Here is a 14,971-nt window from a genome sequence, read left to right as displayed (position 1 = left end):
CAGGCCCAGAGTTCAAGCCCCACGACCGACAAAACAAAAAAAAGGAAATACCCGAGACTGGATTCTGTGTGTGTGTGTGTGTGTGTGTGTGTGTGTGTGTGGTGTGTGGTGTGTGGTGTGTGCTGGTTCTGGGGGTTGAACTCAGGGCCTAGATATTGTCCCTGAGCTTTTTTGTTCAAGGCTAACACTCTACCTCTTGAGCCAAAATTCTACTTCTGGCTTTTTGGTAATTAATCAGAGATAAGGGGTTAATGAACTTTCCTGCCCAGGCTGACTTTGAGCCACAATCCTCAGATCTTGGCCTCCTGAGAAGCTAGGATTACAGGCATAAGCCATGGGTGCCTGCCTCTGGGAGACCTAAATTTTGCTTGTATCCCTTTGCTGGTGTTGTGATGACTTTGGGCAGAACAGTTTGTTTTTCTATTAATACAAAAAGCTCTTTTTGGTGACCAGATTAGAGCACTTCTGAACTATCCGGAGCTGGTATTTCACCATGGTAGTGCAGGCAACATATCTCATGTCCCCTCCTTGTCCATTGGCTAAGACATTGGAGCACTTAGCCTTCTTGAAGGTTCTGACAAGTGTCTGTATATAATGAGGGAACTGCACTTGGCTTCCCATGTGTCTACATTCTGTAGGTTTTGAGTTTGAGAAATTATATGTTAGTTTCATTTTCCAGAGAAGTTTGGTATTTGAACAATGGTTCATTTGAAGGATAAAAGCAAGCAAGGAAAAAAAATCCTTTAATTTCATGCTTGTATGCAGGCAGAAAGTAATTTGTGGGTATTCTGGGGAGAGGAATGGGAGTATATACCCAAGATATACAAGTGAGTGTAGGTATACCACCCAGTGGTCACTTTGATTCATTAGCTTACTTCCCTTAAAACAGTTGAAGCACACATGTGCTCTCCTGCATGGGTGCCCCTGCATGTATGCTCCTGTGTGCACGCATGTGCGCGTGCACGCACACACACACACACACACACACACACACACACCACTATGCCTGGAGGATGTGGCCCCTCATCCTTTCTTATCTGTGTTCACTTCCCCTAAGGAAGAAGTCCCTCTTAGTGAATAACAGCTTTGTGGTGGCTGCAGCCATCATGTTCGGCTTCAGCCGCAAAGCACGCTCCTGTGAGATGATCATGCTCGGAAGACTGCTCATGGGAGTCAATGCAGGTACTTCATCATGCCTCTCTGTTCCAATTTCATTGTTACTTCCCTTCTTTCCCTGCTTCCTTCCCTCCCCCACTCTTTATTCATTAACACATTCACTCATGCCCATCTGTTTTATAAAGCAATTAAATATGGCATATCTTAAAAGATTCATATAACTATAGACATTTACAGAAGAGACAGAAAGATGAAAAAAATGCAAGAATGAGGGAAGCCAGGTACCAGAGACTTAGGCTTGTAATCCCCCTAGCTACTGAGGATACTGAGATCTGAGGATTGTTTGAAACCAGTCAGGCAGGAAAGTGTGAGATTCTTGTTTTCAACTAACCATCAAAAAGCTGGAAGTAAAGCTGTAGCTCAAGTGGTTAAAGTGCCAGCCTTGAGTAAATAAGTTAAAGGCACAGTGCTATCGTCCTGAGTTCAAGCCCCAGTGTGCACACACACAAATGAAGGGAAAAGTCCCCAGACTAAACAGCAAGTCATATGTTTGAGCAACACTCTAAGCATGAATTTCCTGGCAGCCAATGTATAAAGGAATATGTTAGGGGCTCCCTGTTTCTGAGGTTCATTTTGTGAGGGAAGAGAATTTTTGAGTACACTCACTTGCTTTTAGGCGAATATTTTTATAAATTATCAAGTAATGTCTTGAGTATTTGCTGTTTCCACAGTCTATATTAATTGCCTATCGGAGCCTTAAAACAACCTACATTTCACAAGGGCCCAAGAATATGTTAATCAGGTGGCTCTGGCTTGAGGTCTATCATGAGGGTGTGCTCACACTATGTAGGTATGGCTGCCATCTGAGAGAGAATTTCTTCCAAGAGCTCCTAGCATACTATTGAGCCTCAGGTTTCTCATTTGGGTTTCCATGGGGCTTTATGGCAGCTAGCTTTCTCTAAAATAGAGAAGGAGAAGGTGAGGGAAAGAAACAGAGCAAGGAGGAGGTCTGTCTTTTTATACCCTTAGTTTGTAGGCTTCGTACACCAGTAGCTTGTCTACCTTCTATCCATTGGAAATGAGTCATCAAGAACAGCCCACTAGCGAGGCACTGGTGACTCACTCCTGTAATCCTAGTTACTAAAGAGGCTGACATCTGAGAACTGTGGTTTGAAGCCAGCCTGTCTCACGGAAAGTCCATGAGACTTTGATCTTCAATAAACTATTCAGAAAGAACCAAAAGTGGTACTTATCTCTGAGCAAAAGAAACTCAGAGACCAGTGCCCAGGTTCAGGGCTTAAACTCTAGGACTAGCAAAAAAAAAAAAAATCCACAGCATCTCTCAATAGCACATGGACTTCTGGGGCTATTCAATGTTAAAAGTATTGTAGAAACTTTCACACCTAGGAAGATCCCATGAGCCTGTGGGGCTGGGATAAGGGAGCAGGGTAGAAGCTGATCTGGGAATAGACTTCGATCCTAGAAGGCATAATGAATGGCCTTAACACCAAGTGTTGTAAAGCTCTGGGCAATGCTGAGTGAGTCTGGAAAGACAATGAGCATGTGTGCCTCCCTCCTGGTAGCTGAGAAATCCTTGCTATGCATGTGTTCAGGTGTGAGCATGAATATTCAGCCCATGTACCTGGGGGAAAGTGCACCCAAGGAGCTTCGAGGAGCAGTGGCCATGACCTCAGCCATCTTCACAGCCTTGGGCATCGTGACGGGGCAGGTGGTTGGACTCAGGTAAGCTCTTTTTCTTTGCAGTGAGTGGTTTCAGGGAAACCAATAAAAACCATTCTTCATTCAAATTTCTCCCCTACCTACCAAGACTTGGTGAATCCTTGTGCTTCTTTGCACAAAAGGCAGTGAAGCTCTGAACATATCCACATTTCTGATACACACACATAAGAAAAGGACGTTGGGCAACCACACCTCATCCTCTCTAGAGCAGGGACCAGAGAGTGGGTCTTGACAGAGAAGATTTTGACTTTGAAAGGGGAGTATGTAATAGTTATCCCAGGTGGGACAGGGGGAGGGAAGAGGGCAGAACCTAGACTCTTGGGAGAAGAGTTGCTAGGTTTACGGTGAGATAAAGGCACTGCCTTCCACTCGTTTCTAAGTTGGGTGGAAGAGACATTAGAAGATGTCCACATTCACAGCTAGTAGGCAGAGGTAACGGGCAAGGCAATACCCTGCAAGTAGGTTAGCGGACAAGGAAGGGAGAAGGGAGAAGGTGAGCAGAGCTGTGACAGAGATCATCTGTCACAGATAATCTCCATGTTGTTTTCTGACTCCCCAGCGAGTTCCTGGGCAGCCGACAGGTCTGGCCTTGGCTGCTAGCCAGTTGCCTGGTACCTGGGGTCTTGCAGCTCACCACTCTACCCCTGCTCCCTGAGAGCCCACGGTACCTCCTCATTGACTGTGGAGACACTGATGCCTGTCTGGCAGGTAAGTCTTGCTGGATCCCAGACTACCCTTGATCCAGGGAAGCATCTCACTAGAATAGGTTCATTTCTTGGGTTTTATTAGAGAAAAGCTGTCTTTTTCTTTATGCTTCAACTTCACCATCAGTGCATAACATACCTTCAAAACCCTTTTTTAGGGGACAAGGAGGGATAAGTGGATGATAAAGAGGGATGGGGTAATGATTAAAAACAAATGTACTTATTGCCTTACCTAGGAAACAATAACCACCCAGCTCATCACCTTTTCAATCAAAAAATGGAAATAAAGAAATAATAAAAATAAAAACTGTTTTTTTTTCTGGTCAGTTGTGGGGTTTGAGCTTTGAGCCTGAGCGCTGTCCCTCAGCTCTTCAGCTCAAGGTGAGCTCTCTACCACTTGAGTCACAGTGCCACTTGTGGTTTTCTGGTGGTTAATTGAAGATAAGAGTCTCACAGACTTTCCTGCCCTGGCTGGCTTCGAACCACAATCCTCAGATCTCAGCCTCTTGAGTAGCTAGGATTACAGGCCTGAGCCAACGGCACCTTGGCTTTCAAAACTCTTTATCAAGGAGATGTCCTGAACTTTAGTGTAATAGGATGAATGGGCCTAACCACTTTCATCCAGGGAACCCAGGATGGTAACAGAGAAAGAGCCACAAGTATACTCAGGGTGAAAGACCACTGTAAGCCTCTCGTGCTCAGTGCCAAGTGGGTGATGATTGTCTTACCAGTTAACATGGCTACAATGAGGATAACCAAAGAACAATTAGAAAAAAAATTCTCTGGCTTAAAATTGCGATCATTTACCACATATTTTACTCATTGACTGGTCTGCTTGCACAATTCTGCTCTCAGCTGAGCTGGCTCATGTGTCAGGAATTATGGCTAATCAAGACTGGTCTGGACTGTATAACAGTTCAGTTCTACCCATGAATCCTCTTGCTCACAGTTCCAATGGATTAACTTAGGAATGTTATTTAGTGTAGTGATGAGAGACACCTAAGAAAGCAAACTCAGAGGCACAAGGATTTTCTAAACCTTTTTCTAAACCTCATGTCCAACTGACCAAAGGGAACCGTGCTGACAAACCCAAAGCCAAGAGGTTGGAAAATATTTATGGTACATCTCCCATGGCAGGAGGTGTGGATTGAGGAAGGGTTGAGGGCCAGAGCTGAGGAGTGTCTTCTTCACTATTATGTTAAAGAATGTCTTCTTCACCATTATGTTATGGATGTCTCTACCTGTGAAAACTGTCTTTCCAGACATGGCATCAGTCTTGAAATCCTGATATCACATCAAGTCTGTACATACTAGATCCATACTAGATCCAGGTCTTTCCCCTTCCTGAACTTAGCATAGAATAATGAAAGTGAGATAATGTAATGAGAATTAATGGTGTGATTTCAAAAAAGGAAAAGATAGAGACAAGTCATTGATCTATAACAATTCTATACTGTCCCTAGGAACACATTGCCAGATCCCCTTGACTCGGAACTAAGGAATTTCCAAGCAAGCCTGGGCTTTGCCCCCTGGGAGGGGCCTCTGTGCTATGGTTTTCTAAGATCTTCCTTAACACCTATTGAAAAGAGTATTAGAAAATGCTTTTGGTGATCAAGCAAATTTCACAGCCTGCTTCCTGTCTGTAGAAAGTTGGGGACACAGAGTAAAAAAAAAATTTAGCTTTAATAGAACTATCTAAAAAAATGATGTGGGCTAAGAATGTGGCTTAGTGGTAGAGTGCTTGCCTAGCATGCATGAAGTCCTGGGTTCCATTCCTCAATAAAAGCTATTAGTGGCACTGTGGCTCAAGTGGTAGAGTGCTAGCCTTAAGCAAAAGAAGCTCAGGGACAATGCCCGGGCCCTGAATTCAAGTCCCAGGACTGGCACAAAAAAAAGTGAATTTTCTATGGAGAGAGAGGGAGAGAGAGAGTGGGAGTGAGGGATTTATTTGAAGAATTAAAGAGGAGCACCCTTTTCCTCCATCTCAGCCATGAAACGGCTGCGGGGCACAGGAGATGTGACAGGGGAGCTGGAGGAGCTGGAGAAGGAGCGTGCCGCTTGCCAGGGCCATCATGCACAGAGCCCATGGGAACTTTTACAGAATCCCACCCTTCGGAGGCAGGTGACCAGCCTTGTGGTGCTGGGCAGTGCTATGGAGCTTTGTGGGAACGATTCGGTGAGACCCTTGCCCTGCCTTACACCCTGGGCTTGTTGGGCTGAAGTAGCTGGGAGCCATGGATGATTGAAGAGACCAGTGTCTCAGAACTGGTCCATCATTGGGTCCAATATCAGGTATATGCCTACGCCTCCTCTGTGTTCCGGGAGGCAGGAGTACCAGAGGAGAAGATCCAGTACACCATCATCGGGACTGGGAGCTGCGAGCTGCTCACAGCTTTTATTAGTGTGAGTAGGAATCTGGGCCCCACTCTGCCAGCCCTGCTGGAAAGGGACCTTCAGGTTGGGGATACCCCTAGGATTGCAGTCCTTTGCAGTAGGCCATTTTCCACCCCTGTGCATGCTATTAAGAATATGAGTCAGGCCGGACACCGGTGGCTCACGCCTGTCATCCTAGCTAGTCAGGAGGCTGAGATCTGAGGATCACGGTTCAAAGCCAGCCTGGGCAGGAAAGTCCGTGAGACTCTTATCTCCAATAAACCACTAGAAAACTGGAAGTGGCGTTGTAGCTCAAGCAGTAGGGCGCTTGCCTTGAGCTGAAGAGCTGAGGGACAAGCCCAGAGATCAAGCCCCACAACTGACAAAAAAAAGAAAAAAGAAAGAAATATGAGTCAGGGCTTGGAAGGTGGCTCAGTAGTAGAGTGCTTACCTCACGTGCATGAGGCCCTGGGTTCGATTCCTCAGCACCACATTAACAGAAATAGCCAAAAGTGGCACTGTGGTTCAAATGGTAGAGCTCTAGCCTTGAGCTGAAGAGCTGAGGGACAGCACCCAGGCCCAAAGTTCAAGCCCTATGACCACCACCACCAACTATATATATATATGAGTCATTTGTTGAACGTCTATTAAGCAACCACTTGAGTTGTACTTTGTGGGGTGGGGATACATTACCATTTTGAAATGAGATAACTGCATGAAATTGAGTAACTGATTGACCAAGGTCATTTGAGAAGTTAACCAAATTGTTACCTCTTGAAGCAACACCAGCTTCCTCATGGAGGCCCCTTCTCCATTGACTGACCCCAACCCATGGCCTGGTGTGTGGGTCATTCCTGAGCGGCTTCTTTCTCTTGCAGTGTGTGGTGATCGAGAGGGTGGGACGGCGGGTGCTGCTGATGACGGGCTACTGCCTGATGACCTGCTGGGGGAGTATCTTCACAGCTGCCCTGTGCCTGCAGGTACGTGGGGGTCAGGGGAGGGAATAGCTGAGCCAGGCCTGTTTCAACCTCAATCCTATCCCATCTGTTCTGTGTAGAGTTTCTTCCCCTGGATGCCCTACCTGGCTATGTCCTGCATCTTTGCCTTCATCCTCAGTTTTGGCATTGGTCCTGGTGAGTAAAACCCAGGGCACTCTGGGCCTGGCTGAAGGAATGATGGATATCTGGATGAATGATGGGTGGATGTGAATATGAGTTTATCTGGGGACCCTGGAGCCCACCTGAGGCTTCTGGGAAGCAGTAGTTGGAGGAGGGTACTCAAGGGCCCCAGGTGACCTAACTTGGGCCAGGTAAAGAAGTAAGGCCCAGAGCCCTAATTGGCAACCCTTGTCCCTACTCCTTATAGCTGGAGTGACAGGAATCCTGGCCACAGAGCTGTTTGACCAGAAGGCCAGACCTGCTGCCTATACGATCTGTGGGGTGCTCATGTGGACCATGCTCTTCCTGATTGGGCTAGTTTTCCCATTCATCATGGTAGGTCCTCCTCTTCCTGAAATGGGGGCCCTGCTTCATGTATGGTCAGTATGAGGTCTCAAGGGAGGCTTCCCTCCAGGGAGGTTGGGAGGGAGGGAACCTTAGGTAACCAAGGGACAAGTCCCTTCTCACAATCAACCTGTCTTGGGCCTGACACCACGGACTCTAGGGGGGGTCACACCAGCTCTTGGTTTCTCTTTTAACCCACAGGAAGGCTTGTCCCACTTAGTCTATGTTCCTTTCGTCTGTGTCTGTATCTGTGGGGCCATCTACACAGGCTTGTTCCTCCCTGAGACCAAAGGCAAAACCTTCCTAGAGATCTCCAAGGAATTGCAAAGGCTCAACTTGCCCCGCCAGACTGGACGCCCCAGGTGGACTGGTCCAGAGGTCATCCAGTCCACGAAGGTCTAACTGCAAAGCTGTGGCCAGGAGCCCAAACCAGTTGCCCTTTCCTTTGTTACCTGCATTCATTTTCTCCCGCCTTTAGCAAGTGTTTATTGGGCACCCATTGTGTCCAGATGTGGTACTGGGTGCTTGGCAATTGGTGGGAGATAGGGAGACATGATGTAGGACCGCGTGGTGTCCCCATTTACAAATAATTGACAGAGAACCAATAGAAAATAATCATAGCCAGGTGCCAATGGCTCATGCCTGTAATCCTAGCTACTTAGGGGGCTGAGAGCTGAGAATCTCTGTTCAAAGCCAGCCTGGGCAGGAAAGTCCGTGAGATTCTTTTTTTTTTTAATTGTTAATTTTTTTTTTTTTATTGTGAGAATACCATACAGAGGAGTTACAATTTCATGGGGAAGATAATGAGTACATTTTTTCTTTTTTTTTCTTCTAGATGCATCTTTTTTTTTAAATTGTGAAAATACTGTACAGAGGGGTTACAATTACATGGGCAAGATAATGAGTACATTTCTTTTTTTTTTTCTATTTCCTTTGACTTTTTTTAAAATATATTTTTATTGTGAAAATACTGTACAGAGGGGTTACAATTACATGGGTAAGATAATGAGCACATTTCTAATCAAGCATTGTAGCCTCCTCCTTTGTTTCCCCTTCCCATCCCTTCATAGCCTCCCCCCTCCCCATCCCCCTCCCCCAAAGTTGTAAAGTTCGTTTTTTGACATAATGACTTGTACATCTCATTGTTGCAATGGGTCCTCCTGTATCACTGTTTTAACAATTTGTTTTTTCCCTTCCCCTCCACATATACCAACATCATATATAGTGAAAGCATGGGTTGTACCATGGGGGAGGGACATACAAGGCAACAAAGGCAACAAAGACATAATCTTTTTGTTTGTTTGTTTGTTTTGTTTTGGGGGGGGTCCAGTCGTGGAGCCTGAACTCTGGGCCTGGGCGCTGTCCCTCAGCTCTTCAGCTCAAGGCTCATGCTCTACCACTTGAGCCATCACGCCACTTCTAGTTTTCTGGTTTTTTTTTTATTGTGATTAAGTGATTATATAATTTCCCAAATTTCACAGTATTGTGGAATAATGATGCTCATTTAAAGTCACAAGCTCATTCTAACTTTCCTGGAACAAATTGTCTATCACGGTCTATAACATATAACAGTGTACACATATACACCATACATGTGATCAGCAGCATGGGGATATTTAGTAGTGGTTTGACCAGATGAGTGGAAGTTCTTTGTTTCTTAAGTCCTGTTAATTTTGTCGTATCACCTAACATTTTGGATTTAACATCCAGTTATCAGGGAGACCATGTACCATTTGTCTCTTTGCTCTTGGCTTACCTCGCTCAACATGATGTCTTCTAGCTCCATCCATTTCCCTGCAAATGCCATTATTTTGTTATTTCTAATGGCTGCATAATATTCCATTGTGTATAGATACCACAATTTTTGTATCCATTCATCTGTGGTGGGGCATCTGGGTTGTTTCCATATCCTGGCTATTGTGAACAGTGCTGCAATAAACATGGAGGTGCACGTGTCCTTGTATATTGGTTCCTGTTGTTCAGGGTATGAGTACATTTCTTATCAAGCATTGTACCCTCCTCCTTTGTTTCCCCTTCCCATCCCTTCCCATCTTCCCCTTACCCTCCCACCCAATCCTCTTCCTCCCTCCCCCCTCCCCACACCAAAGTTATAAAGTTTGTTTTTCCACATAATGTCTTGTACATCTCATTGTTGCAATGGATCCACCTGTATCCCTACTTAAACGATTTGTTTTGTCCCTTCCCCTCCACAAATTATACCAACCTCAAATACAGTGAAAGCAGGGGTTATACCATGGGGGAGGGACATACAAAGCAACAAAGAAATAATCTTATAAATGTGTTAAAAACAATCACCTGAAAGAAAAAAAACATTTGAATACATATCTTAGGGTTCATTTCCCTAACGTCAACTTATCTGACCTTTTCTGCTTGACTCAGACATATACTAGTTATTGCAGATAAGGGAAACCATGGGACCTAAGTTTCTTTGGGCATGGCTTACTTCACTTAATATATTTGTTTGCAAATCTTTCCATTTCCTAACAAATGGGGCAATGTCATTCTGTCTGATGGAGGCATAGAATTCCATTGTGTATATATACCACATTTTCTTGATCCATTCATCTACTGTGGGGCATCTGGGTTGGTTCCATATCTTAGCTATGGTCAAGAATGCTGCAATAAACATAGTCGTGCTGGTAGCTTTAGAATGGCCTTGTTTGTGATCATTTGGGTATATGCCCAAAAGTGGTATTGCTGGATCATAAGGGAGCTCTATGTGGAGTCTTTTGAGGAACCTCCATACTACTTTCCAAAGTGGTTGAACAAGTTTATACTCCCACCAACAATGCAGTAAGGTTCCCTTCTGTCCACATTCCCTCCAGCATCTCAATGTTTTGATTTGCATTTCTTTTATGGCTAGGGAGGTTGAGCATTTCTTCATGTATCTATTGGCCATCCTTCTTTCTTCTTCAGAGAAGTTCTCTGTAAGTCTTTAGCCCACTTATTTATTGGGAAGTTGTTTCTTTGAAGATTTGTTGTTGGGGGATTTAATTTTTTGAGTTCCAGGTATATTTTAGATATGAGACCCTTGTCTGTTGTAAGGCTAGTGAAGATCTCCCAATCTGTGAATGAGTACATTTCTTATCAAGCATTGTTGCCTCCTCTTTGTTTCCCCTTCCCATCCCTTCCCATACTCCCCCTGCCTCCCCCCACCCTCTGTGAGACTCTAAACTCCAATTAACCACCAAAAAGCCAGATGTGGAGCTGTGGCTTAAGTGGTAGAGTACTAGTCTTGAACACAAAAGCTCAATGACCAGGCCCTAAGTGCAAGCCCCAGGACTGACACAAAACTCAGTAAAGTAATATAATCACAAACTTAGGGAAATGCATTAAAAGAAAAACACAAGTTGGACTGCATATGTGTTCCAAGAGGGATTTGTTAGGTCCACTCAGAAAAATGGCCCCTTGTCTGTTTTCTCTCCATACAAAACTGCGTATAGCCCCCTTCCCCTTTGTTCTCTCTCCATACAAAACTGCATGTCACCCTCCCTGCCCAGCACCTGTAATGGCCAGGTAACTGGTCAATGAACACCTGCAGGTCAGTGGGAAGTCCCTCAGGCTCTGAGGTCTTCTCATCTGCTATGGTCATACCTCCTTCTCGCCCTTCCCTGTATAATCTCTCTGCCATTAGTTTGTGCTGCATCCTGTTCTAGAGTGCAACCCAGAAGTTTAGCTCCCCCAATAAACTCTTTTCTGCCTGAACCAGGTGGCAGTATTTTGGCAACCCTTACAGGCTTGACCTAGTCTGGTACAAATGTGGTCCAAAAAAGGAATCTCCAAGGAACTTCTTCCTTAAACACCTTCCCTAAAATAATTTGCATATAGTCAAGTGTGTCTATGTTAACTAATCATTTGATGAATTTTGATAGGCATATACACCATGAAATACTACAGCCATAAAACACCTTCATGTTTCTTGGCTACTAATAACCCATTTTACTTAACTTGTACCCCCAGACAGCCACAAATCTGTTTTCTGTCTCTATTATAAAGCCAGGCAGTGATGGCTTACACCTGTAATCCTAGCTAGTCAGGAGGCTGAGATCTAAGAATCATGGTTCAAAGCCAGCCTGGGCAGGAAAGTCTATGAGACTCATCTCCAATTAACCACCAGAAAACCTCAAGTGGTGCTGTAGCTCAAGTGGTAGAGCACTTGCCTTGAGCTGAAGAGCTGAGGGACAGCGCCCAGGCCCAGAGTTCAGGCCCCATGACCGGACCCAAAAAAAAAAAAAAAGAATGATTTTATCATGGTATCATTAATGGGAATTAGATTTCAACATATGGATTGAGAGGGGGACAGATAAAACATTCAATCTCTAGCTTTTCAGGTAAATAATATCATTGGGCTTAATAATAAACACACATTTACCTGTATAAGTTAAAATACAGTAGCATTTTGCATTCACACTAGTGAAACAGATGGTAGTAAAACATGCCCTCTTGGGACACTGGAAACTTTTTAGAGCACTATTAAAGTACAAGTACAGAAAGCCTTTGTAAGCACTTCTTTCAAAGTTTATTTTCCTTTGTGCTAAAATGTGTTGGGGGACAGGTGAAATTTAACTCCCTGATTGACAGCTGCTAGACTCTTTTGTGGGGCCAAGGGTGCCTTGAGTGAAGGTCTGTCAGCCAAGCAGCCAGACTGCTTTCATACCAGCAGTCAAAGCATGACTCTAGCTCCTGAAGGCACTAGCCCCAGCCAATAGCTTGCACTGTATTTTTGTCACTACAGCATCTACTTCTTTACCTGATGACCTAGCAAAAGACCTGTAGGTGACATTGCGCAATAATTGGTGCAAACGCAAACCTTCATTTGCATAAGGGGACTGCTATGATTGGTGCAGATACTTTTGTCACAACCCTTTTCTGGCTATGTATTCAGGCTTTTCAACTCATTTTGTGAACAGGTAGGAGGCCTTTCCTGTGCTGCCTCCTGGAATTTCAACATTAAATCTCAATTAAGACTATCTTTGAATGGTCTTGGCTTCTTTCAATTAGCAAAGTGGATGAGCTGTTAACATGAAGAAGAGAAGTACCAACAGAGAGGCTTCAGGAATGGTGGGCCATACCTTTGGCAGTAGTAGAGATGCAGTGGATCCCCCAACCATGGTAGCACAAACCTGTAACATCAACAACATCTGGTCAACCACAATCAACTGGATCTATGGTATCATTCCCTGGATAACCAGACTATTATCCAAGTGGTGAGAAACCCCAGTACCAGCATAAAACACTAGAACATGAAAATGAACCAATATTTTCTAGTTTCAAAAGCCAGTAAATTTGAAAAAGACACTGAGATAAGCACAATAAATCAAACAAAATGTTAACCAGTTTGGGCACTAGAAATTACCTAACTTAGCAATTATCTCTCAATGTGTTGGAAAAAAGAAAAAAAAAGCGCTGAGTGCCAGTACCTTATGTATATAATCCTAGTACTTTAGGATGCTGAGATGTGAGGATTAAGTTCTGAAGCTAGGCTGAGCAGACAAGTCTGTAAGAGTTATCTCCAGTTAACCTCCAAGGACAAGAACCCTAGGCCACTGTTCTGGCTGTCAAAAGTTCAAGACCAATTTTCTCTGCTTACTGAAATTCACTGCAGCTCCTGTAAACATCCACCAAGGGCCAAGAATAACTGGAAGAATAACCAGAATGACATCTTGTATTCCCATTCTTCTTATCTGGGTAAAGCAGGAGCACCCAGTTTGGGATATTTGAAAAAAGTTTTGGATATTCCAAATACTTATCTACACTAGGTCCTTTCAATTTAGCCATTCTAGTGAGTGTGATTTTTTTTATTGTGCCTTAATTGTGGTCTTGAAATATGGATACTGGGTCTAAGTAATGCCATCTTGTCCTCACTGCCATCTTGGCATTTTAATAGATGAACAGGACTTTCTGAAAACTCTAGGGGTGAAATTGCACTTTCCTAAACTCACAGGTGATAGGCAGCTGAATTCCTAGGTGGGGCAGGGGACTTAATAGGTTCCCAGACCTGCCAGACCCATACCATAAACTCACAAAACTCTTTCCCTGGGACCCTGCCCCCTAACCATGACCCTATGTAAGCTTTTCCACCCCTGCTGCCATTACACCATGCCTCATATCTCCTGACTATCCTCAGGACATGTTGGGCATCTCTCTTCAACTCTGCCTTAGAGTTGATCTGGTCTGTTGAAATTGTTTTCTTTAAAACCTTTATGGCTCAGTTTCCTAACAGTATTAACTGCATTCGAGGCTGCAAGTCTTTGGGACATGAGCCTACCCACACTCACCAGCTTTCTAATAAAGATTCCCAAATCAGCTTCTCAAAATGTGGCTTCTTGTATCTCATGATCAAATTCCTTTATAACGGTATTTTCTTGAGGACTAATAGAGTTAACATATTTTTATGTACTCAATAAGGCAATTTACATATACATTGCTTCTATTTTCATTGGCTTGTCTTACTATTTTAAAATTGTAGTAGTATTTTAAATATATTTTGGGTCCCAGTACTTTATTGGTACAGGTATTACAAGTATGTTCCTTCAGTTTTAGTTTGCCTTTTAAAATTTTCTTAAGTGCTTATGAGAAGAAAATTTTAATTTTATAAAATTCAATTTGTCAATTTTGTGTTTTATGGTTCATGTTTTTATGCTGCAAGACATTTTTTATCCTGATAGTCTAAAGATTTACTTCTAAATATTTGAGAGTTTTCAATTTTACATTTATGTTAATGATTAATTTCAAAACTTTTTTTTTGTTGGGCATGGGGCTTGAACTCTGGGCCTGGGTGCTGTCCCTCAGCTCTACCACTTGAGCCATAGCACCACTTCCAGTTTTCTGAGTGCTTTATTGGAGTTAAGAGTCTCACGGCCTTTCCTGCCTGGGCTGCCTTTGAACCGTAATCCTTAGATCTCAGCCTCTTGAGTAGCTAAGATTATAGGCATGAGCCACCAGTGCCAGGCTTAAAACTTTTGTGTACAATGTAATATAAGTATTAAAGTCTCTCATTTTCATTTTCAATAGATAATTATGCTGGGAGCTGGGAGTTCATGCCTATAATTCTAACAACTCAGGAGTCTGAAGACCAGGCATACAAATCTGAGAGACTGTTATCTTGAATTAGCCAGCAAAAAGCCAGAAGAGTGGTGTGACTCAGGTGGTAGAACTCAAGCCTTGACCAAAAAAGCTAAAGGATCTTACAAAGTCCTAAGTTCAAGCCCCAATACCAGTACACACACACACACACACACACACACACACACACACATTGCATAACCAGTAGTACCAGCACTATTTGCTGATAAGATTGTCTTTTCCTTACTTCTCAAAGCTTCCCCAGGCCCTCTCCTCAGGCTATACAGAGTTTCAAGAATGGTAGTAATCTTCACCATGCAAAAAGTACAACACTCTCACAAACAAAATGTTGACAACTAACATGTGTATCAGGGCTGTGCTATATACTTGACAAGACATTGGCTCTTTTAGTCTTAGTGAGGATCATGTGAAGTTAGTGCTTGTATTGAG

At 43.7% G+C, this 14,971-nt stretch overlaps 1 protein-coding gene across 7 annotated transcripts in view; it reads left to right on the top strand.

The window, feature by feature from the left end:
* The window catches only part of Slc2a11 (solute carrier family 2 (facilitated glucose transporter), member 11), a 24,734-nt gene extending 10,671 nt beyond the window's left edge, over positions 1-14,063 (top strand). For 3 of the 7 annotated variants that reach the window (XM_013014445.1, XM_013014444.1, XM_013014451.1), the window contains 9 exons: positions 1,058-1,182; positions 2,730-2,859; positions 3,416-3,564; positions 5,549-5,736; positions 5,853-5,963; positions 6,812-6,913; positions 6,991-7,066; positions 7,299-7,426; positions 7,637-8,088. In XM_013014445.1, the coding sequence (XP_012869899.1) occupies positions 1,058-1,182; positions 2,730-2,859; positions 3,416-3,564; positions 5,549-5,736; positions 5,853-5,963; positions 6,812-6,913; positions 6,991-7,066; positions 7,299-7,426; positions 7,637-7,837 (1,210 nt within the window). In that variant the 3' untranslated portion in view covers positions 7,838-8,088. Of the gene's footprint in view, positions 1-1,057; positions 1,183-2,729; positions 2,860-3,415; positions 3,565-5,548; positions 5,737-5,852; positions 5,964-6,811; positions 6,914-6,990; positions 7,067-7,298; positions 7,427-7,636; positions 8,089-12,366 lie in introns of those variants that run through there. The other 4 variants (XM_013014449.1, XM_013014450.1, XM_013014447.1 and 1 more) reach the window with 3 other exon arrangements.
* The last annotated feature ends 908 nt before the right edge of the window (positions 14,064-14,971 follow it).

Source organism: Dipodomys ordii, unplaced genomic scaffold, assembly GCF_000151885.1.
Source record: "Dipodomys ordii isolate 6190 unplaced genomic scaffold, Dord_2.0 Scaffold23, whole genome shotgun sequence".
Taxonomy (NCBI): Eukaryota; Metazoa; Chordata; class Mammalia; order Rodentia; family Heteromyidae; genus Dipodomys; species Dipodomys ordii.
Note: the sequence above shows the minus strand (reverse complement) of the source record. Positions and strands in the feature narration are given on the sequence as shown.